Below are 23380 nucleotides of genomic sequence, written 5' to 3' on the forward strand. Positions count from 1 at the left end.
ACAGTGTCAGTTCTGGAAAAAAAGGAGAAGCATCAGACTCTCTTATCAGATTGTCTGCAGTGGTCACACTGAAAGCATCTGTTCCTCCTGCCAGGTCTGAGAACGGCTTTATCCACGTCTGGAACCTGAAAACACACAGAGTGGACGCAGCACTGGATGGCCATGGAAGGAAATCTGTCTACTGCGTCCAGACAATGGGTGGTAAAGACACGCTCCTCAGGTTAGCAAAGCAGGCAACAAACGGTGAGATGGTTCTTGGTTTTGTGAGGTACATGGTTGGAGAAGAAGAAAAAAAACTGTCTTATTTCTGGGGTCACTGAAAGTCTCTCCAACACATATGGAAGTGTAAAGTACAAAAATACAGAAAAACTGTAGAACAAAAAGCAGGAAAAAAATATACAATTAATTTATTTATGATAGATATGTGATGACATCACAACAACTTGGAGTCCATAGTGTCTTTATTACTGCATTGGGATCAGGTGAGGTCTTTGGGTAAAGGAAATACACTTGGATTTGAAGTTGACAAATGCTTCACAACTGGTTCTCAGGGAAGATCAAAACTGAAAGAAATGGTTTATAAATAGAGGGGAGAGGGAGAAAGGTAAGGAAAGAAAAATCGGAGATGGAGAATGGAAGACTGGAAATGAGCAAGAATGCCGAGTTGCACACCTTTGCTTTGTTGCAAAATATCTTCTGTTCTTGTTTAGCAAGGGAAGGTTGGGAAGATTTGTGTACTTTGGATTAGACAAGTGATCTAGAGTAGATGCCAAAGTGTCTGTATGACTAGGAGGTGTTCTGACATGTTTATCTGGAGAAGACATCTCATAATATGCAGTGGAACTCATTAGCATTTATATTTGTTATCTGCTTAAGTACAATTATCAACACTACCCCATAAAATCATATTAAATAAGCATTGTTTGTATGATTGTAAAGTTTTTCCATACCTCTATTTTTACTGTATATTTATAACAGTTCACATAGAAGTGCGATTTTAGGACAGCAGTTACCTGTATTTTTTGTGTCTCTGTTCTAAAGCTAAATCACAATTGCTTGCAGTACCACATTGTTTGTATGCCCAGTGCTATAAATGTTTTGACAGTTTGTCACTGCTGAACAGCAGATGAGAGTTTCTGTGTTGATGCTGAAGAAGTCTCAACAGTCTGTAGATTTGCATCTACCTGTTTTGGTTTCATACTTCCATCAGGTAATACTGCTAATTAAAATAAGGAGTGGATAAAGGATTTTTTATGAGTCCTTGTCCCAGGTGATAACATGAGACACAAATCCTGTGCTACTGTAGTTTGTGGATTGGAAACTTCTCCACAGTGGTACTTTGTTCCAGAGACAGCGGGATCAGGTAAATGTGTAGCAGTTAATGCTGTGCCCTTTGTTTGGCCTCCTTGGTCCTGCTGTCTGGGACCAACACACAGGCTTTTCTGCGGGATGGAGAGGTTCGCAGGGAAGTCTCTGTGTGAGCTGCACTAGTGCGTCCGTGATGCAGCCGCTGGTTCTCTGGTTGTGGATGATTTAACCACAGCGTTGCACTGTTTAATTCCTGCTGCTCACTGCACTGCCAGTCCCGCTCCCGTTGTGTCTCCACACATACAGAATCAGAACAGTCATCTATGCCCGCCCTGTGCCTGTGGGATCCCGGCTGACCACCGAAGAACTGTAGCTTTTTATTTATCTTTGATGCACTCGTCTTGTTATTGTTGTCTTTTTATTTGTCTTTCAGCTGTCAACACACCTGACATTTGTTTCATTGCTAGGGTGAAAGAGTGCTAAATGTGTTATTCTCTGGATACTTTTATTTCCTTTTAAATTAAGTCTAATCAATGGTAAAATTTAAGTATTTTTATTATGAAGATGTTCAAATACTCATGACACTTCATTAATATATACGTACAACTTAGAGATACTAACCTGCAGGAAGCCAGACTTCCTCAGACCTGGTGCTCACAAATACCTTTTCACTGTCACAGTCAGGGCCGTGACCAGAGGATCTGCATGTGGGATTTGGCAGAGGGACGGACTTCAGTGACGGATTCTGTCTTCACAGAGAATGTGGGGTTCTGCAGATGCTCTCTATTAAAGGTGGCGCAGGGACGCTGGCTAATGGCCATGGCAGCCAAAGCCACAGACGAGGTAAGAAGTGTCTCTTTTTCAGTGCTTTTACTTTTGAAATGAGATCGTTCAGAAGGGAAAACATCATTGCTCTCAAAGGTCCAGCTCTAGAGAGGGCAGCACAAGGAACCTTTGGGGTTGCTAATCACTAATTTTACCTGCCAGAAAGATGACTGAATTATATAACTCATGCTCTAATAACAAGGATACCACCCCAGTATTTGTCTGACCTTTAAGTATTTGCAGCTGCTGGTGGTCTTTCATGTGCAGGAGTTTTGGAAACTCTTCTGGTGCTGGTGAATGCTCCTACAGGGGAACAAGAGTCCTTCTGGGGAGCTAATGGTCAGAAATTCTGCCATCAGATGGGGGTACTCATCTTCCTCCTGAAGCTGAAAGTTGTGCTTGGCGAGAGAAGGGGAGGTGCAGGTGATTTGTAATGCGATATGTGGTCTTCCACCCCAGGGTAATTCTTCCGCTGGTACTTTGGCTGGGAGTAGTTGAATTACTATTAATGGCCAGAGGTTTGCTCAGTGTGAGATAATTGTAGGGTCCGTTTCAGCTCCTACTGGGTGAGTCCACACCTAACACGCACTGTCACAGCAATCATTGACTGACGGCTTTGTTGGCAGTTTCCACTTCTGCTTTGTAGAAATCATATTTTTGTTTTCGTTGAAGGACTATTTGAGGACATAACACAAAAATAAATTATTTTAAATATTTTACATCAAAATACAAAAAAAAATATTAAAAGTGACATAAATATGAAAATAAATACTGTAGCTAATTGCAAATTGTTCATGAACATAAAAGGTCACACGCTTATCTGGACTACAGGATGCGCACCTTAAAACTGGAGGTTGCATATTTTATGTATGAAGTAATAAGCGGGAATGGTGCCTGTATTGCTAGAAAATGTGAAGTTTTTATTATTCAGAAGTTAAGGACATGTTTAAGTACTTTGTTGGCTCACAGCCAGAATGTTCAGCCTTTTACAGAACAGAGTAAGCCTGTAGACACAACCACTGTACCAGTAAATACAACCATTCTAAGCCCCATATGTTGTCCTGATCAAACAAAGAACTCTCCATTTTACAGCAGTGCTCAATAATATTTAAGTTAAACAAAATTGACAAGTGCATTCTTGTGTCAGACAAAGAGTGTGCACACACATTGTGGTCAGAATTAACCAATCATCTGATCCAAAGAGAAGACATTCACCACAATGGCTCTTACAGCTCATCTCTGTTTTATTTTCATTTGTTTGCTTACACCCTGTGAACTGATAGTGATTTGCTGTCTCCTGAGGTAAAAGAGTTCCACTCTGTGTACGAACCTTTACATTAGAACTGTGTCAGGTTTCAATAAATTCACATAAGCTCCCATAATATATAGTGCTTCCAAATAGGCAGCAGTGTGTGAGACACAGTACATTTGCAGCTTATGATTAAAATTAAGACTTAATAAGTGTTTATGCTTGGCTGGTGCCCAAAAAAAGAGTAATTTTGTCTTAAAGCAGGTTCAGTCCATAAATAATGAGATCTGAACAGGCATTTATTTGTTCATGATTGCATTTAAATCACCAATTATGAGTTACATGCACTTCTCTTGCCAATTTGCCAGAAACACGTTAAAAGCTTTATTAATGTGAAAAAGAAAAAGGGTGTGTTTCCTTGTGGCCAGTTTTAGCCACCCAGGAACACTATTAACCTCAGGCAAAGGCAAATCTTTCTCCTATTAAGCAAAACCAATATAAACATAGAACTTCAAGTTTTAGGTTACAGTTGTCAAAATATATGAAATACTATTTATTTCTAAGGCTCAGTTGCCTTAATGCAGACAGCCTCTGGAACTGTCAGTCCTGCCCGCCTCCTGCAAAAAGCTTTTCTCATCTTTTTTTCTTTGTCCTCTGTGAGCCCATCTGTAGCTCTTACACCAGATTGTCCGTTTTCAATCCAGGTAAAGCAAAGGAGGTTTGTTGGTTTTGGTTTTTTTGTCTTTTTGCCTACAAAAGTGCATTTATCACAGTGAATTTATCTTTCCTTATTACATGAAAGTTGCAGTTTCAGTCCTGTCTAAGAGCCTCTTTGGAGGGCCAGTGATGAAGAGTGAAAGATGGGAGCAGCTCCTCTTCGTATTTATAGCTCATTTCCTGCAATAGCTAACTTGGTCATTATGTTGATAGCGAGTAAAATGCCAAGAGAAAAGCATCTTTTGTTAAGAGTGCAGCTCCAAAGAACCACAATTCCCAGATGACCAAACTCTGGTCTGTTCATGGGTTGGGTCTACAGATTGGACGGCTCTTTTCTGTAGTCACCGTTCCTCAGATCTGGAGAACAGTTTCCTGTTCCATTGCTAAGTGGCTTTAGGAAGTGTTGTGCATGTTGTGTTTAGTTCGTTGTCAGCTCGCAGTGCTGGAGTGCAGCTGGCTTTTGGCAGGCCAGCTCACAACCTGTAGAAATGGGAAGATGTTCTGGCAAGCTTTAAACTGAAGGTCTGGGGTTGGAACGCCATCACAGCTGCCGTGGTCTTGACTGATCCCTCCCAGAGGAGCCATATTTGTGTAATACCTCATCTCAGATGCTCAAGGAAATCCGCATGACTGGGGCTGTCCAACAGCACTGCTGGGCTTTTGCACATTCTGAAATAGCCTAGAGTGGCCGGCTAGCCCGGATTTATCAAATGTTAGAAGTCCTTCAATTTTACGACATAATGCAGACCATTGTTTATTTAATTAAAATAAATGATCACCTCAGTGATTAAGTATGCATCTGAGAAACAGTGATGTTCCTGGCAGCAAGTTTTTGATACCTAGGAACTTGTATTCCTCCATAGTTCCAGGCTTGAGAATCAGCTCAGAATGAAGCACTTCCGTGTCAATCAAGAGACTCAAAACCTTCCAGTGCCAAATTGCAAAGTCAGACTCCCCTGATCTTGCCTGCATCATCCTGAGGTGGAAATGAGCTACTTCCTTGGCAGAGAAAAGACTTGCCCAGTGATTAATGAAAAAAAAAATCCATAGTTCTCCACCATCATTGCAAGCAACAGTGGAGGCTGCCATGTAGACAGAGAGCAGGTGTTTAACACAATATTGCCTGATCCTGCTTTGAATAAGGTCAGACAATATTGGGTTAAAAATACCTGCTTACTATCACTGCTCCAGCCTGCATTAGCAGGTAATTCAGGGTTTACACCTTGTTAGTGCAGTCAGCCAGTAAATAAAAACTCCACCTCATATATATATATTGCCTATATTTCTGCACAAGCTCTGTGTTCCCATGACAGAACAGACAATGCAAGTGTCCACAAGTGAATATAACAGATCAGCAAAAGAGATGGAATGTAACAAATTAGCAAGAGAGATGGAAAAAGGGGAAAGGGAGAAGAAGTAAGAGTAATGCACAACATCATTTACTGTACAGAAAGAAGACCATAATACAGACTAACTAGAGAGCGGAAGAAGAGGTGTTCATTCTAGTAGTTTTGTCTTTCCTAAAACAATGCATTTAGGTAGCTGTAGTTTCCCCTACAGCTCTAACTTACTATGCATTCCTCAGTTTCCTCCAGACAGTTTTTACTGGAAGAGCTTATAGTAGCCTTAATCATCCTAAAAGACTTGTGTTTTTAACAGCAGAGTTTTGACCTGGAGCCTGACCAAATACTCTTGTTTTCCTGATGTCAGGTTCAGGTTTTGGAGCTGCCATCCAAGACGTCAGTCTGTACCTTGAAGCCAGAGGTGGGTGCCAAGCTGGGCATGCCCATGTGTCTGAAGCTATGGCAGGTAAGGCAAGAGCGCCTGCTAATTGTGAAATGTTTTCCCTGTGATTCATTTTATATGCAGCACATGAATCTTTCTTCACTTGGATTTTGATTTATTATCAAACCAATCAAGTAATTATACTATTAAAGGGGGGAAAGATTTGTGAACATCCTTAATGTAACTTTCAGAGCTTTCCAAGCTTTAATGGAAGATTTGCAAATGCTCAGGGAAAGCTTTGTATCCTTAGGATAGATACAGTTTGTGCATCAATCAAGAGGAAAATGAGTGACTTACCAAAGCCCGTTGTTTGATATGGTTTCTCGCTGCATTAAGAATGATGAGAAATGATTGAGTTACTTAAAAAAAAATGGTAATTTTAATGGCAGGTTACATTCACTGCAGTGCACTCAGGACAAGGAAGCACTCTATGAACATTTCTATTCCAGACATACAAGAGGAACAAAATATTTATGGTTGTATTGACTTTGGGCAAAAAGGTAAATAAAAGCAGTTAATGAAAAAAACGCATTTGCAGGGTATTCAGCAAATAATGTTTCTGGGGTGCCACCAGTGAAAGACAAGTAATACAAAAAGGTGGCAGCACAGGGAGGAAGGAGATTTTGTGATCAGTTCTAAACCCCCAAAGAATTGGTGACAAAGGTGATTTCCAGTTTAACCCCAACCACATACAGTTAGAGGTCTCCAGAGCTGATTTCAAGTATGTTGTTCGTGCAAGTTCATCTGAACATTTGTATTGGTTTCAGTTGAAAAAATTATCAATCAGTTGTAAATTTGAGGCCTTGGGTCCTGAACCAACTGAACTTTAGAGGAGGTCAGGTGCTGACTTCAGACAGAAGTAAGAGAGGCCACTGTTCAAGTCCCATGGTGTAATTAAAAACTAGAAAGAAAATTAAATAGACTGATCAAACTTTTATTAAACAGAAAGTTTCTCCTAAAAATGCAATCAGTGTTCAGTACTCAATGAAATGAATGGGGCTTTCTGTCTCCTGGACATATTTTAATAAGATGAAGATAACTGAGGAAATGTCCAGTGTTGAAAAGTCCTCTGTCTTGCCGTATTTTCTACATGCATTAATATTGCTATTCCTCTAGGAAGGAGGTGCAGAGTCTTAATTTTATGTAGTTTTTAATTTTGTTGCCAGTGAGGATAAAGCAGAGGACGGGGAACTGGGAGAGGTAAATTTATTCCATGTAAATTCTGGCTTTGGGAAGTCACCACAACTTCCTAGACTGCAACAGGCAAGGACGGATAATGCCTTATAGTCTTGCAGCTGTATTTGCTCTTTTACCAATGCATGCAACTCAGTTTAAATGCATGGGAGAGGATGCTGCTTTTCAGGGCAAATAATTATCCGTGGTGTACCAAAGTGATGCTCTGCGTTCTGTTTCATGGTTTTGCTGGAAGTGTCTGAGTAACCCTGAAATGGTAACAGCAGAGAAGGGCGAGCTAACCCAGCTGTACTCCTTCCTTCCTCATCCGGGCTTTCTTTGTACATCGCCGCATTGGGCAATAGAGACGTACCCAGGAGATGAGCACTCCCCAGCCCATCGCTTGTGGGCAACATGTTGCCTAAGAGAGCATTTGACGTTACTTATGGCACAGTAAATTAACAAGTTGAAACAGAAGCTGATATAGAGAAAGCCACACAATGGTGTGAAGGAAGCATGCTCAGGGCTGTTGGCCAATACGAGTTTGGGGGCCGCAGCCATGTATTGTCGTATTTGTTTTGCAAACCAATAAAAAAAGATCCACGTATCAGGGCAACAACGCACCTTACCAGCAGCAGCATGAATTAGGAACTTCACTGTAGAGCAGAATGAAATCAAGGCTTAGGTTAGGCTTGGAGAATAAGCCTCACTTCTCCTAAGCAGTTAAAAAGCTTGCAGCTGTTTATTTTGTTAGTTTGAAATATTTTTCTCATTTTACTAGGTCTGTTCTTAGGTGCATTAGTTCATTCAATGTTGGGTTTTCTTCCTTGTGAAGATTCATATTGTTAATTGCACTGTCCCTTCAGCTTCACACCTTCCTGCTATTACTAATTGGGTGGGGTAGGATTTGCAGAACTAAGGATAGATTTCCCTTAAATTTTTTGCACTCCTTGAGGAAGGCATCATGTTGCGTAATGGTGCGAACAAAATAATTCAAAAGGTATAATACATGTAGAAACTGGAAACGCAGAGTTATTGCTTTGTATAAACTATAGCAATTATTCCTGTTGAGTTGACAGCAGATCACCTTTTCTTCCTTCCTTGACAGTTATCCAAATGCAACAACAAAATGTTCTGCTTAGGAAGAACAATGATTTATAATTTAATTTTTCCACTGAAATCAAAACATGAATGGTGAAGACTTTTCACCAGAAGTGTCCATGATTGGGAACTGAAATAAATAGACCGTTGTGAACCACAGCTTGCTGAGTCCAGGCATCAGACTGAGAGCTCCCCTGATCTTTCAATAGCTTTTATTGTTTAATTTCAAGTAGATGTACTCATTGAAATATTACACTTCATATGATTAGGGAAAGTCAGGAAGAAGACGTGTGGGAGACCTTCATTCCATAGAAAACAATACTTTATTTTTTAAATATAACAGTCTTAGATCTCACCTGCAAATTACTGGTTTTCAAATATAAGCTCAGATACCAACCACCTTTGAGCAAGGCAGAGGGCTGACCCTGCCCACCCCAATCTTTTTATCAGCTAATGAATGAATTGTGTAGAGCCCCAGGGCTCCGGGGGAGTCGGGTGCTCATAGGAGAGCAGTACAAATAATTCGGGGGTTATGCCCAAACTGGGGGCTTTATTTAAACTTAATTGAAGTACCTATGAAATACATAGCTTTGCTTTGAAGGTTTTATCTTTTATTTAAAATAAATAAAACCTGGAATGTTAGTTTCAACCAGATTTTTTTAACTTCTTCCCAGTATTAAAAACAAGGTACTCTTCACCCAAAACACCTGATGAGTTAACATTAATTCATATATATTTGACATATATTCATTGCTCTGATGTTACTTATTTTAGCAAATCAAAAGTTTGACAGAAAAGTCCTGCACAGTTCTGGGCACTGCGAGACACCTCCTTTGCAGGCCTCTCTAGCCAGGGCATGCTCCCTACCTTTTCAAAAGTAAAGGGATCTTAAAGCAAAGAACGAGGCTCCTGCAGGTCCCAGGTGTGGGCAGAACTGTTCAGAAAGGGTAGGGGATTTCCCCTTGGTTTCCTTCTTTTAAGGAGCAATTTTCTTCCCTGCTCAGCGAGATCCATTCCTCATTTAAACACTTATTTATGCTGAATAAATCTGAGAAAGAACAGGAGGCCTTTACTCAGCAGTCTTATTACCTGGACCACCCATCTCTTGTTAGTCTAACTCCCCCTAGAACAAATAATAACCAGTGGGAGACCAGTCTGGACCATTAACAGAGGCAGTGAGCCTTTGGCCACTGCAGGGTTGTATGATGACATTGACAGCCAGAAAATCTGAAGAATTTCATTCAATAATGTGATGCCAGTAAAAATTAATTCTTTATAAATGTCCTTTATTTTGAACTGAGTATCTTGTAGGATCAGACAGTGCTTGGAAAGAGCTGAATAAGCTATTGGATACATTTCTTAGGGTAAGATGTCCCTGCAGTTGTGGTTTCTGTGGTCATAAACCCAATATCTATTTTGGTGTTTCTTCTCCTATTAAAGAAATAACTGGCATTAACAGATTCTTGTTTCTTAGTTACTTTTCATTAGGGATTTGCATCTTCACTCACATAACCAGTTACTGCTCACAGGGTCATTAGTCTTTTGGCTGGCGCAATGATGAATATTTTCCTTAAGTGTGACATGTAATCCAGTAATGTTCCCTTCTTTGAGTTATTTCAGAGGCTTAAATAAATTAGGTGTCTGCCCAGGGTGCCATGCCCTTTGGCCTGTGACATCATTAATCAAAATAGCTTTCAATTGGTTACAGTGGGACTCGGGCACCCGTTAACCCCTTGGTGACTCACCCAGAGATTCCTGAGGAGAGGTTCAGTGTTTACCTTTAAGTACTGTGGTGCACTTGGGTAAACGCTCCCTGTGTGTAACCCTACACTTGGCAATGTGAAACGGGAACCTTTACACATGGCACTTCTTTCAGTGTCCATACGGAAGTAAAACAGCTGAAAACTTCACACAGCCCTTTTTTCAGGTGTTGTAGAGGGCGATAGTTTGGATTTTCAGTGAGACATTTTCTATATATGTGTGTGTGTGTGTGTGTGTATATGTATGTGTTATATATATATATATATATATATATATATAAAATAGATTAAAAAATATAAAAACATAGAATTTTATATGTAGATATAAAAACCGTAAGTGCATGCCAGCAATTACCTAGTAAAGGTTTTTGTAAGTGGAAGGACTATCAGGATTTCACATTCAGATTGCTGAACATTTCACTTCTACACCAGTCAGCATTTTCATTTATTTTTTTGGTGCTTGGAGTGAAACCTACTTGGGGATGATAATTTTCCTAACAGACTATTTACTTTTCTCTTGATCAGCTCAGCTGTCGTTCACCACCTTTGCTTCTGGCTGGCTATGAAGATGGATCAGTGGTCCTTTGGAATTTGTCAACGGGAAAAGCCTTGAGCCAACTTGTTTGCCACCAGGAGCCAGTGATGAGCCTTGACTTTGACTCGGAGAAGGCCAAGGGGATCTCGGGCTCATCCGAAAAGGTGCTCAGCATCTGGAGCCTCAATGAGCAACAGAACCTCCAGGTCAGGATCATTGGCCCTCTAGTGTCATTTATCCCACTTTGCACTAACAGTTTGATAGACTAAAAAAATATTTAGTCATGAAGAGGAGTTGTTGCAGATCTCTAGCTAATTAATCACAGACTGGTTAGAATGTCTGTGCTATGTGACCAGACTTAGCAAAAGATGGTGAGGATTTAAAAAAAAAAAAAAACAAACCTCTCTCACATGTTTCTGGTTTTACCAAAGTTGCAACAGGCACACAAGCCTAGCATTACTCAAGCCATTGCCTCTGTATCTTCATTTATCACGTTAATGTCCTAAACATTATAAATGAGTTATGAAAATGAGAAACAAAGGATTGCTTTACCAAAGGTTCTGCTTGAATGGCTAGAGATTTCTTTCCACTGTGGGAAAGACAGAACTATTCCATGTAATACTTCACCAACAAAAAGAGGAGCAGCCGAGCTAGCACAAAGGGGACATGAGGTTTAGGCAACCAGCTTCGTTTGGCACCCTTAGAGCCCTAGCTGGAGACAGGGAAAATAAGTTAATTGGATATATCGGTTTGTGTCTGAGCTACGCATTCCTGGAGGGGCTGGTTTAGAAGGAGGTCTCATAATCAGCAGTGCAGGCTATGCTAGTGAATAGCAATAAATATTGCTTAATCTAGACAACTTTAGCAAGTGTTCCAACAGTGCCAAGGGGTTAGGTAGGTTTTAAGTAGGTGTGAGAATGAAGTGCATAAATAAAGCTCATGAACATTAAACTGGCCTATGCATAGCCTCTCCACTGCTGAGTGCTTTAACCTTTTTTAAAGTGGCAGTTGCCCCCAAACACACAGTGAAGAGGACCTGAACCAACCTCTGTATGTCCCCATAGCATCCTTTAGAAGAGAGCTGCTGGATACACCAATTCATGGAGGAACAATAATTGCTCTTCCAGCTTGTAGCTTTGGTGGAGATTTTTTTAGGTAGTATGGCAAGTTAATATTATTTTCTGAATGGTGTTACAGGAAGAAAAACAAGTTTTTGGACATCCAACGGTGACGCGTCACCTGGGGGATAGCGTGGAGGTGTATGATCTGTTAGTGCCCTACCACTCCGTAAGTGCTGGTTCTGTGGTGATGCCTAAAACCCCAGTGCACAAGGTGTAAATGCATCCCACTGAGATGGAGTGGGGCACAGTGCTCACCGAGGAGAACACCTGAACTTTAATAAGCAATAAAACACAAAGTAAAAGAGGCACTCTAGACTCCAAATAAGTAGCAAAGGTGTTCTAAGCAAATAAGATAAGAGGTTTAACAAGGCTAGTACACAATTGTCACAGTTTTGCTTTTGTTTTGGTTTTTTTTGGTCATATTTGCTCTCCCCCTTGCCTGGCCTTTCTGTCACTGTTGGCACACATCTGCCCCTGGTGTCTTTAAGTCAGTCAAGGAAGGAGAAGGAAGGGGATAGTTAAGTCCCATTAAGAAACTTAGTATTGAGACTAGTTTTCTGAGGCCAAGGTGTCAGAAATCTGACATCATAACAGACTTCTTAAAGCTTCAGATACTCTGGTGTTGGAGAGGAAGCTGTTCCTTCATATTAATTACAGCATAGCTTTTTCCTGAATTCAAAGAAAATATTGTTCTCCAGAGCACATTTCAGTTATGAGTTAACCATAATGCAGGGGTACAGGTATGACTCATGGGTAAAATAAACAGTTGTTCACCTGAAATATTCCAGTTATTGTTTTCCACAAGGTATTCACATTCCCAGGAGATGTAGGATTAGTTACATCTTCAGCACATCGCACTGAGACACGGTAGCTTTTCTCAGAAGAAATTTAAATGCTACATTATAAGCTATAAGTAATGTTTCTGTGCTTCATGCATAGTGTGAATGCCCTAATAAAATGCATCTTTTGTATGAGCACTAGAGATTGTCAAGGACATAGATTAAGTTTTTTTTCCACTATTGCATTAATAATATAAACCAGATGGGGATTTTTTTTTCCTGACATTCCAGGTACCTGAGGTAATGGTAGACGTTGGAAAGCCACTCCATGGCACGTTATTTTTATTCTAAAACGTTGTAATAAGTAAACATGGTGCATAGCTATCTGCCATTGGAGAAATAATGATGCAATGATGGCACTTCAGCTCTGTTTTAAGTGGCAATGTTCCAGTGTGTCAATGAATAGCTGATGAAGGTAACTTCATAGTTTATTGCTATGGGGAAAGTTTGGTGTATTGTCTTCTACAAGAAAGTTGCTGAAATCATCATCAGCAAATTACTTGATTGGTTATGAGCCTTCTTATTTGGATGATAGTGTAATTATGTGATGATGTTTGTGGTAGAATGTAGGAGGTAAACAGCTTCTGCAGGTGAATAAACAAAGCAAAACTAAGAAATCTGATGATCACAGAAGTTCCTTTATATATGACAAGAAAAAAACTCTACAAGCTGTAAGTAAGCACAAAAGTGTTGTTGGTTGGGTTGCTTAAGTTTTTTCCCCCAAATGCTGAAGCTAAGGCTGCTGCTACCTTGGCTGTTTTTCTAATAACAATAGGGCTTAAAGACTTGATTTGGGTATAGAAGAGGGAGATTTAAAAAAAAGAAAAGCCATAGCTAGCATGTAAAGAGAGGCGGATAGGTGTTGGCCTCAGCATGCCAACATTTCTTAATGCATCTGCTAGTAGATGCCAGTGTCCTTGGTCATGACTGGTTGAAAGCAGCTCACCTGTTTTTACCTCTTTGTTTCCTTAATTACAAGTGGCTTTTCTGGTTAGGAAGTGATGTTGGTATGCATTTAACTACAGTAGTTGCCCGTAAGTGACTAGATGGCACAAATCCTGGCACTAGGATTTCACCTGGCTGCATATACCTTGAGCAAGTTGTTCTATTTTGTTTTGTTTTTCTCTCTCACCTCGTGTATTTGCAGATCATGCACAAATGCCCACTGTTCCCTCATGTTCCATAGCCAAAAGGCATCACCGTTACAGGCTTCATTTTCAAGTTGTAGCTTGCTGATGACATGCAATTTCTCCCAGTCACCCTAATTTTGCTGTATGGATCTTGCCCACGTAATTGACAGTAATGATGGGAAGCACCACACCCAGGATTGGCTATAGCCATTAGCTAATAATCTCAGTTACAGAGTAAGGCCCATCTTACATTTGCCAGGCTGGTGATGTAAGTAATAAATCCTTCCCTTGCCAGTACACATACACCAACAAAAATCCCACTGAAGCCATGCTGCATTAGCGTGACCAGGGAGTTTGGAAGCACATACGCACTGGCAGAAAGCACAGGTTTTACAGTAGCAGCCCCACAAGGAGGCCCATATACAGCCTCCTACTGTTCACCAGGCTTGAGGAAAACTTCTTGTCCTCTGTTCTGAATTGGCTGTAGACACAGTCATCAGGTACTATTTAAAGGAGCAATGTATGAAGCAAGCAAGAAGCACATCAAGTCTCATTTAGCCTTTTTTTCCTCACCAACTTGTCCAGCTCTTGCTATTTGAGTAAGTAGCTGGACAGTTGTTAGTTGAAAAGTAATTCCTTATAGTTTTGTGACTGTAAAATTCCAAGATGCATTCAACTGCATCTGAAACAAACTTTGATCAGCATTTCTGTAATTGTAGTTTTCTACAACCAATATTGTAGTTAAAATTATCTGCAATTAATACGTTCTTTATAATCTTGTACTAATTATGCATCATGGAACGTCCTTCGAGGAGGTAAACTACTCAGATGTAATATGCTTTTCAGTCCCTCCTCACCTCAGAAAAACAGCAAACAACATGCAGCATATTAAACATGCACCAAATTATATTAAGCCTCGATACAAGGTACACTTTCAGTCTTAACTAGATGGTGGCATTAATGCATCATTTCCAGTTTTGCTTATAAATAACATCACTTCAAAGTCAGCATACACTTAAAAGGTGTTTTCCACATTGTGACAAAAGTGTGGCTATTCCAACACACATGTGCACACAGTACACTCTGGTGTACATACTGCATGTGTTTCGGAGGTAGACTGCTGAGTAATACAAATTACCTGAAGTGAGAACAGCAAAAGTGTATTATATTGATCTTTTCCTCTGTGCTTCAGGGGCAGCTCATGTCAGTGAAGTGAAAGCTTGTCTTTCCAAGGGCTAAGCCCTGTGCAGTCCCAGTGCCTCCTGAAGGAACCTATGCCTTCCAATTTAATTGTGCCCCTCAGAAATTTGTGCCCTAGTAGTCCCCAAACATTAACAAAAGGCTTCCAAAACTGAAATCAATAACTTGTTCATAATCCCCTTCTTGGAATTTAGTGTAAATAAAAGTCTCTTGGGAAGGACTACTAGAAATACAGATTTCCTGACACTGTAACCTAATTCCTGGAAGCATTCCTTTCTCAAGACGGGTAAATGCTACCACAGCTTATTGGGGTTTTTTTTGTGAGGGGCCACAGTAGTAGAAATAAGTAGCAGGTAGTTTAAACAGCAGCTCGGAATCTCAGCATGGGAATACTGCAGAAGCAGGGAAAATATATGGCCATAGCTCTGAACGTTGCAGCTCATGCAAGAATAGCTGGAAGAAGAGAGCAAAGCTGTGTAGTCTGGTTCTCAAAACCTTGACTCAGAACTTCATTTGTGGCAGAATATAAATACTTTCAAATGCAGTATGAAGTAAAAACACGCAAGGGATGCTTTTATTTTTAGAGGACGGTGCTGGAGATAGCTAGGCTCAAGCTAAGGTCTTTTCCATCTCTCACTAAAGCATCATCCACCATAGTACCTGTGAGATACCAGGGTATATGGGTGGGCACCTTCTGAAATCCCCAAAGGTTCCTTTTTTCTTCTGTTTGTTTTAAACAATTAGAGCTCATCTATAACTTTCTCACACAGGTTTACAAAACACACAAACTTGTCAACGCTGGCATATCTGATATCACCATCCGTCCAGACAAGAAGATTTTAGCAACAGCAGGGTGGGATCATCGCATTAGGATCTTTGGCTGGAAAAAACTGAAGCCCTTAGCAGTGCTGGACTACCACACAGCAACTGTCCATTGTGTGTCCTTCTCAGATCACAAACACCCCAGCGAGAGACTGCTGGCAGCTGGCTCAAAAGATCAGCGCATCAGTATCTGGTCAATATATACTCAGACATGACATGTTCTGCACTGCCATGGACAAGGAGAACAGGATTGGGGAAGCAGATCTTTACACTGTAATTCAAACCTGGACATGTGGAAGGAGCAGAATGTATTTCTAGAGTGAAGTGAGACTCCTAGGTTAAATTTTATGCTGCTTGTTCAAGCTACAAGTTTTGTTTTCCAGAGAGGGAAGTGGATTTTTTAGATTCGTAAGAAGCAGAGCAAGGCCAGTCACCAGCAAAGGCACAGACCAAGACACCCTGAGTTCTGCTACAGGTTTTGCAACAGCTTTTCTTTGGCAGGTTGCTTAAATAACTTGTGCCAATATCTTTTGAGAAAAAGGACTGGAATCCCTCAGACTGCAGTGGGGGCAGAATATGTCTGTTTGTAAGTCATTTGTGTATCCAAGAATCTGAATCAGTGTGAAATATCACTCTTTCTTGAAAATTTATACCCATTAAACCACCTCCAGTGGTTTCTCATTGTCAGTTACTTTTTCTTCCTTGTAAGTGAAAGGCTATTGGAATAACCTTGATTTGTTCACACTTCTGTCAGTTTTAACTTAAACCAACAGCCAGGAATGTGACTAGGGACGGCCTTTGGCATTTATGAATTTCATTATGTCTCCTGTCACCTCAAGCCTCACAATTAATCACAAGAAAGAAAGAGGAAAAAAAAAAAAAATCTTTCCCTGCTCTGCACTGCAAAGCTTTGTAAAGCCTTTTACAGAGCCAGTGCTAAATCCCTTCCATAGACTGACTAGCTGAAGGATTTAAACTCAGCAATCCAATTAGCACCCTTCTCCTTGGAGACTTAGGGGTAAGTTTCAGCATGGCAAGTCTGGTATTCAGCTACACAACTCCCATTAACATTTTAGGGGAATTGCATAGATAAATACTTATCCACACAGTGTGAATGGCTCCATTAACTTGTCATCTCTATGGTCATGGAAGCTGAAATTCCTTCATGAAGTTTTTTTTGTTTGAATCATGAAACAGCATTTGCATTCTTTTTACAGCATATTAGACATACAACACTTCCTTCATAGACATCTTACTAGTGTATTCAGTCACAAAGCTGCAGTTACAACTGTCCCACTGAAGCGACTAGCAAGGGCCAGTTTGTTAAAAAAAGAGATGGCCTGCAAACCAGAACTCAGTTTTATAAACTGAAGTGGTTTGTGTCCAGGCTGTGCACTGTTGATACTTTAATGGAAATACTTGTTTCTGCCTCTGTACAGAAGTGGACATCAAATAAAAAGTCACTGGAATTGTAGTGATCAGCAGTATGAAAAGACTTTAGAAATTATTTCAGGGAAAACACACAAGCAAATTAAGGTCTGGGTCTGCTATCCAGCTGTGCTTTACAGGCAGAGAATACTGTTGGACTAGAAGTCTCCAGCACCAGGCCCCATGCTCTTGCCATTAAAACACAAGAGCAGGATACTGTTGCCAGGGTTTTCTAAAGAAAACTTGGCCTTACATGTTTTGTAGTGTGATGACATTTTAAATAATACATTTCTTTGATTATTTCTTTACTATTCAGTAGCTGCATGGAGGATCACATTGCAGTTGAAAGTTAAAGCCTAATTTTGAATGAGACTGAGTCAATGGGAGGTGCTGGTGTTCATTACATCTACCAGACAGAGTTGCATAGATGGTAAGTGCTCCATCTCCACCCATCATCCACCTCCCCCACAGAGCAGGAGCTTCCTACACCCTACAAGAGACTCCAGGCCAGCAGCCTTGTGGAATGAAACAGGGTCTTTCTTCACAAACCTGCTACTGGAAGAAAACTTATTTTTTCTATTTCTTAAAGTAGGTTGGAATTGACAAACAAATAAATATAGAAAACATTGTGTGGTCCAGGGACCCATCATAGGGAATTTGCAGAGATTTCTTTTTTGCTGCCCTGTCTCATACTATACCGTATATGAAGCCTGTCAGGCAGCCTTGAGATTGGTGCCTCCCATTTGAGTGGTACTCTGCAATCAGAACTTAGTGAAATCCTGCTGCATGAGAACAGTGACATGACCCAATGGATACATGCTTGGGCTTTAGTCTCCTCTCCACTTAGATTACAAATAAAAAAGTTAAAGCAAATAAGTGGTAGAACCCAAGTCTCCATCTGCTCAGGAGAGTGCCCTGCCCTGTGCTTTAACCTGTGTAATCGCGGCACCTTTTTAATCAACAAGCTTGAAGTGAGAACTGATTAACTATACCCTAAAAAGCACTGTCAAACTGGTGGTTGGGCAGAGTTCTGGAAGGTGAAAAAACAGCTCTGCATCTCCTCAAGCATGGCTCTAGGTGTCCTGTGTCAAAAATTGGCACTTTATCGCCCCCAACCCCAAGGTCCAGGCTTAGAGGCACAGCTGCTACCATCATGATACAACAGGCATTGGACTGCTTAGTGCGGTAGCCCAACATGCTTTTAGACTACACGAAAAACTTTGCTTCTGAGCAAAATTTAAGTTTCCTTGGCCTAACCAACCAATAACAACAACAAACCCAACCCACAAGACACATAGTCTGTCCCTGTATTGTGAACCCACATTCAGTTTCCTCTCTCAACTGCACATCCCAGCTATTAAAAGTTCCTTTTTCCCCCCCTTCTTCCTGATGGACTTGAGAGGTGCTCTGCAGTGGCACTGGGGCTGGGAGTGGCCTAGAGGGTGCAAGCATTCCCTTTCTCCATGGCAGCAAACAGCAACCTACACTGTTGGGAAATTTGCGCAGATTTGAACTGTAGGTGCAATGCCTGAAAGTTAGGAACTCTTGAGTATATTATTTTCTGTGAAAAACGGCATTTACAGTTAACATCGATGTCTAAAGTAATTATGAAGATTCACAATGGGTATTTAGATTTACTAACAGGTTTTTTGGAAGATACTCTAAAGATTACTATGCACCTTCGCATCTGACTTACCACCTTTGCTGAGGGTTAAATATTTATGTTTGTCTGACTAGGTAAATTTAAAAATACATTCAGTCATGCAAGCACAAATTGAAAACAAGGGCATGAACTGCATCTGTAATCTTCCTAGCAGATAGACACAGAGGTAAAGAGTTTCATCAGCTTTAAGAGGAAGGACACATTGCAGATCTGCTTGCAAGAACAGACCCATCCTATACTTACTTCCCATTACCAAAGCACTATCCGTGTGATACTTTTGCACATTACAACAATGAATTCATTAACGCTTTATGTCACTATCACTACTGATTTTATTTAAACAGTAAGGGGAATTTTTTTTCATATTATAGTTTCCTTGAAATGAACAACCGGACAACATTATTTTGATTTAGAGTAAAGCCTAAATGCCATAGTTTAAATGTGAACTACAGTCTTCTAAAAGTTTATTTGCTTAAGGAACTGACCTGGAGTTTTCCAAAGCAGAATGATTTCCAACAGGAAGGACAGTCTATATTGCTATAGACTGTAAAATACAGTTGACTGATTGCATCTAGGAAATTAACGACTCTTTATTTTCTACAAAAAATTGAAAGCTCTTTACAATTGTAACATGAGCATGGTTACCACTCAAGATTCCAGCTAACTTGCTAGCAGGAAGGCTGTGAGTGAAGAGCCACCTTAAGCTGCTGGAGTTAGCTCTGGAATCTCACCTGCCAGAAAGGAACAGGGCTAGCCTGTACCTGGCCTAGAGGATTCAGGAGTGAAGGTGATGACAGCTAAATTGTTACAAAAGGCTTCCTCCCAAGAATCACTGTCCTTGGCACTATGAGAGAGAAGAAAGCAACTAGCATTTGTAAACTAATAGAAATAAATCCCAAACACTAGCATTTGTGCAGCAATTACATGGAATATTTATCACCACTGGAATGAATGGTGATCTCTGACCCTCTAACATTTTTTCCAGATTAATCCATTAGTTCCAACCCCTTTCTCTTATCAGTTCATAAGCCATAAAGCATTGCAGTTCTAGATCTAGATGAGCGAGGAAAGAGGAGATTAATTGTATTTATCGTAATGAGTGAAAAAGGAAGTAGGTTGAGGGCCTGCAGTGAGACAGCTGTTAAATTTAGCTGTACACAATGAAATTGCTTTGTAAACCAATAAATTACTCTGTGCAGCTTGACTTGGATTGTTGCAATGGTTTGAGTTTTAAAGAACAGATTTTTATAGTTAAGTCAATACTGGCTTCTGGACTGCTTTGGTTTTTAGCACATTTAAGATGCATCTACAAAGCCAACTTACAAATTAATAAATCTTTCCTTTAATTCAGTCTGCCAAGAACCAAGATAGAACACTGACTACTCCAGGAGCCATGTTAGTGATGTAAACCAAGGGACTGAGGATTAAACAAGGATTACCGAGTGCTAAATCAATGTGTTTATTTTTCTGGCTGTGTGTCTGTGGTGTGAAAGTATGGATCATTACATAAAACATGGCACATGACTGCCTGGATTAATACTAGACAATGTTACAGCAATGCTGAGATGAAAGTTGTTTGATGTTTAAACATGACTAGTGTGCTACCAAGAAAGTGATGGCAATGAGTAAGGAAGAAGGCGTGTTTTTTCTGTTGTTTGTGGTTTTCTGAAATTCCAGCCTGGGTCCCCCTACCAGAGTAAGTTTTCCAAGTAATCCTGGCTGTGTTAAATGCATGCCCTACTCTTCTAGGGAATGATAGAGATTTCTTTAATTACGTGAAGAAAACTATCAAGAATTAACATCATACTGGGTTTTTTCTGGCAATTCATTTAAGGATCTCACAGTATGAAATTAAACACAAAAAACCCCCATGTCTGCACTATCAGATACAACAGATAAAATAAATGTAACTTTTAAAAATAGACTTAAATTGAAGCATATCAGTTGTGAAACTTGCCAACAACATCAAAGTAAGCATGGAGCAAGTAGCCATATTCTGGACACCAAATTCTTTATCCCCTGATCTTACCACATACTCTTATCCCTTTTGGTCAAGACAAGACCAGCAGTCAGAGTTCGGGCCGGTTAGTCTCACAGGCCTTCTTGGGTGTGGTTTTATTTACCACCACCCCCTATCAAACACCACAAAACAACAGGTCTGTTTGGCTTGAGCCATCTGCTCCCCAATGGATTTTTAAAGTTACCAGCTGCATTTACTGAGCCTATTAAGAATTTTCTTCTCAAGTTGTGACACCCCCCCAAATCCATGTAGTACTGATACACACCCCCAAATAAATTTAATGCTCATGTCTGCAGAACATTTTGTTTTAGCTATTAGTGTTTATTCTCCTTCAATACAATCCATCGCAAAAACTTTTGACAGTATAATGTATTATTAAACCACATACTTGGGACTGTAGCAACATAATCTCTCAGTTGTGAATGTTTTGCTCATCTGATCAATGTCATGATATATGTCTGTATGTTCTATCAGCATCACTGTGTACTGCTTTATTCTGACTGATCTCTGAGGAATCTGGTTTGCAGTTTGGTATTGTAAGAGGAGGAGAAAGGGAGGGTGAAGGGGCAAATCAAACCAAAGCAGCAACTTGCCCTGTAAGTTAAGTGATATAAAGATTTTGGAAAGCATGAAGGGCTTTGAAGCAAATGTCCTCCAGCCAGGCGCCAGATTCCTTATGGGAAAATGACAAGGATCGCAGGGTGGAAAAGTACCTAGAGCAAGCACACAGTGATAGGTCTGTCTTACACTTGTGCACCAGCTCATTTCAGTTGCAGAAGTATTCGCTTTTACATCCCCACCATCCTTTTTTAAAGCTGTTGGAATACTAGGAAATCCTGTAAACTGCAACCTACACCTCTAAATAAGCCTGTGCTCACCAGTGAGCATATATTTATTTCTCTACTATGAACAGTCATCATGCCAAATGTTACAGTGCCTCTAGAGACAGCAGCACGATGGACTGAGGTCTTGAAGCAGCCACAGGCACTGCAGAAGAACCATCCCAGAGCAGCACTGTCTCCTTCCAGGAGGTGACACAGCATTGAAAAATCATTAATTCTAAAAATTGTCTATTACAATTTGAAGTTCTAATTAAAAGTTATATTAGACTGAGATTACAGTGATGCCGTTTCCTCCTAGTTTTTACTCACAGTGCGTGTAAATTCATAAATTAGGGCAGGAAAAAAAACCATATAAGTCCTTTAGCACTTTCTGGACATCAGTGATCTCTTACCTACCAGCTGCAAGGTTGATTGATCATGACTACGTCCAGATTGGAGAATCTAGGGAGGATGTTAAAATGCTGAGCCATTATTCTGCTCCACAGCTCTGGCATCTCATGCATGCAAAGGTACATTTTCCAGACACCCATGGCACTGCCTGCTCTAAACATGTGCTGACATAGGGGGAAGGCTGGTGTGTTGGGTCAACATAATAACTTTAAACATGGCAGAGAATGTGGATATGGTATTTGTCTTGATGGTAATAAAAAAAATTTGTGGATATGAAATCTCAGTGATTCATGGATACATTGTGTTCACAAAAAAAGCATCTAGGCTGCTTTTAACATAATACTTATGGTAAGTATTGTCTTTTCAGATATTTTTGCCTCAGATATTTTGATGACATGCAGACTTGGCATCACGCTAGATAGAGACATTGAGTCTTTATAGTTTTATCTCTTGAGCCCATCTGGTTTGAAGTAGTTGACAACATGCAGGAAAGAGAATAGAACAAAAAACTCACTTCATGTTTGCTGAAATAAAAGAAATGTGTAAGGTAGTGCTCAAATAAAATCAGCCTGGGAGGAAGGCCACTGCCCACCTCTCTCACCATCCCTCCTCTGCCCTTTTAAAATGATCAGAACAGGACAGCCTCACCTGCCACCCCCGCTCAGTGCCAGCTCTGACTGCCCACTCTTGGAGCCCACACCCCAGGCAAAAGGCAGCTGGGGCATCAAGGGAGAGGGGAACCATCTGCCCTCTTAATGAGGGACAATGTGAGCACTAAGCAGAGTAAAAAAGCAAACACAAATCCAGAGCTCTTGTCCATCAGCCAAGCTAAAACCATTGAAAAACTAATAGTGCAAACACCTTACATGAAGGTGCTTCAATAAGTTTTACATTTTTATTTATTCCCTTTTTCACTTGATTTTGCGATTTACAGATACAGCACAAGGACCTCAGTCTGGGTACCTGGGCACTTGTGCAATTACCCCTGTTCTGTTACAGAACATATCAATAGCACCAGGAGTGTCCTGCCCTGCCCACTGGCACCAGGGGTGCGTTAGTAACCAGAATTAGCTCCAGCAAGAGCATGTTCAGTTGCAGGAAAACACCCTTTCCTTCTCCATTGACCAGTGACCACTAAGAGCTGTTCATATAGAAAATACAAAATTCCGTAACCAGAATTTAGGCTCGAACAGACATAAAAGGGCACTTGCTTTCCCAGTGAGGCACTGTATGAAATGTTCACCCTCTCAGGGAGGCAGTGGGAAACTGTCCTTTATCAGCTACAGAATCACCCTGGGAACATTAAGATGGAAGTTGCTATACAAGTCTGCATGATTTCACACCATGTAGCAGCTAGCCTTGAAAATGCGTATGCTCTCCCTTTATGCTGCTCCATGTCCTTATAGAATCAGGTCTTAAATGTGACTTTTTCGGGTTTTTGTTCTTAATCACTTTGTTACTAGTTTAAATTT

The 23380-nt window shown here is 40.5% G+C and overlaps 1 protein-coding gene across 5 annotated transcripts in view; it reads left to right on the plus strand.

Moving 5' to 3' along the window:
* The window catches only part of GNB1L (G protein subunit beta 1 like), a 45089-nt gene extending 25229 nt beyond the window's left edge, over nucleotides 1-19860 (plus strand). For all 5 annotated transcript variants that reach the window (XM_065851476.2, XM_065851475.2, XM_065851472.2 and 2 more), the window contains exons 3-7: nucleotides 95-220; nucleotides 1989-2151; nucleotides 5810-5908; nucleotides 10444-10659; nucleotides 15514-19860. In XM_065851476.2, the coding sequence (XP_065707548.1) occupies nucleotides 95-220; nucleotides 1989-2151; nucleotides 5810-5908; nucleotides 10444-10659; nucleotides 15514-15780 (871 nt within the window). In that variant the 3' untranslated portion in view covers nucleotides 15781-19860. The remainder of the gene's footprint in view (nucleotides 1-94; nucleotides 221-1988; nucleotides 2152-5809; nucleotides 5909-10443; nucleotides 10660-15513) is intronic.
* The last annotated feature ends 3520 nt before the right edge of the window (nucleotides 19861-23380 follow it).

Source organism: Patagioenas fasciata, chromosome 17 (genome assembly GCF_037038585.1).
Source record: "Patagioenas fasciata isolate bPatFas1 chromosome 17, bPatFas1.hap1, whole genome shotgun sequence".
NCBI classification, from domain to species: Eukaryota; Metazoa; Chordata; class Aves; order Columbiformes; family Columbidae; genus Patagioenas; species Patagioenas fasciata.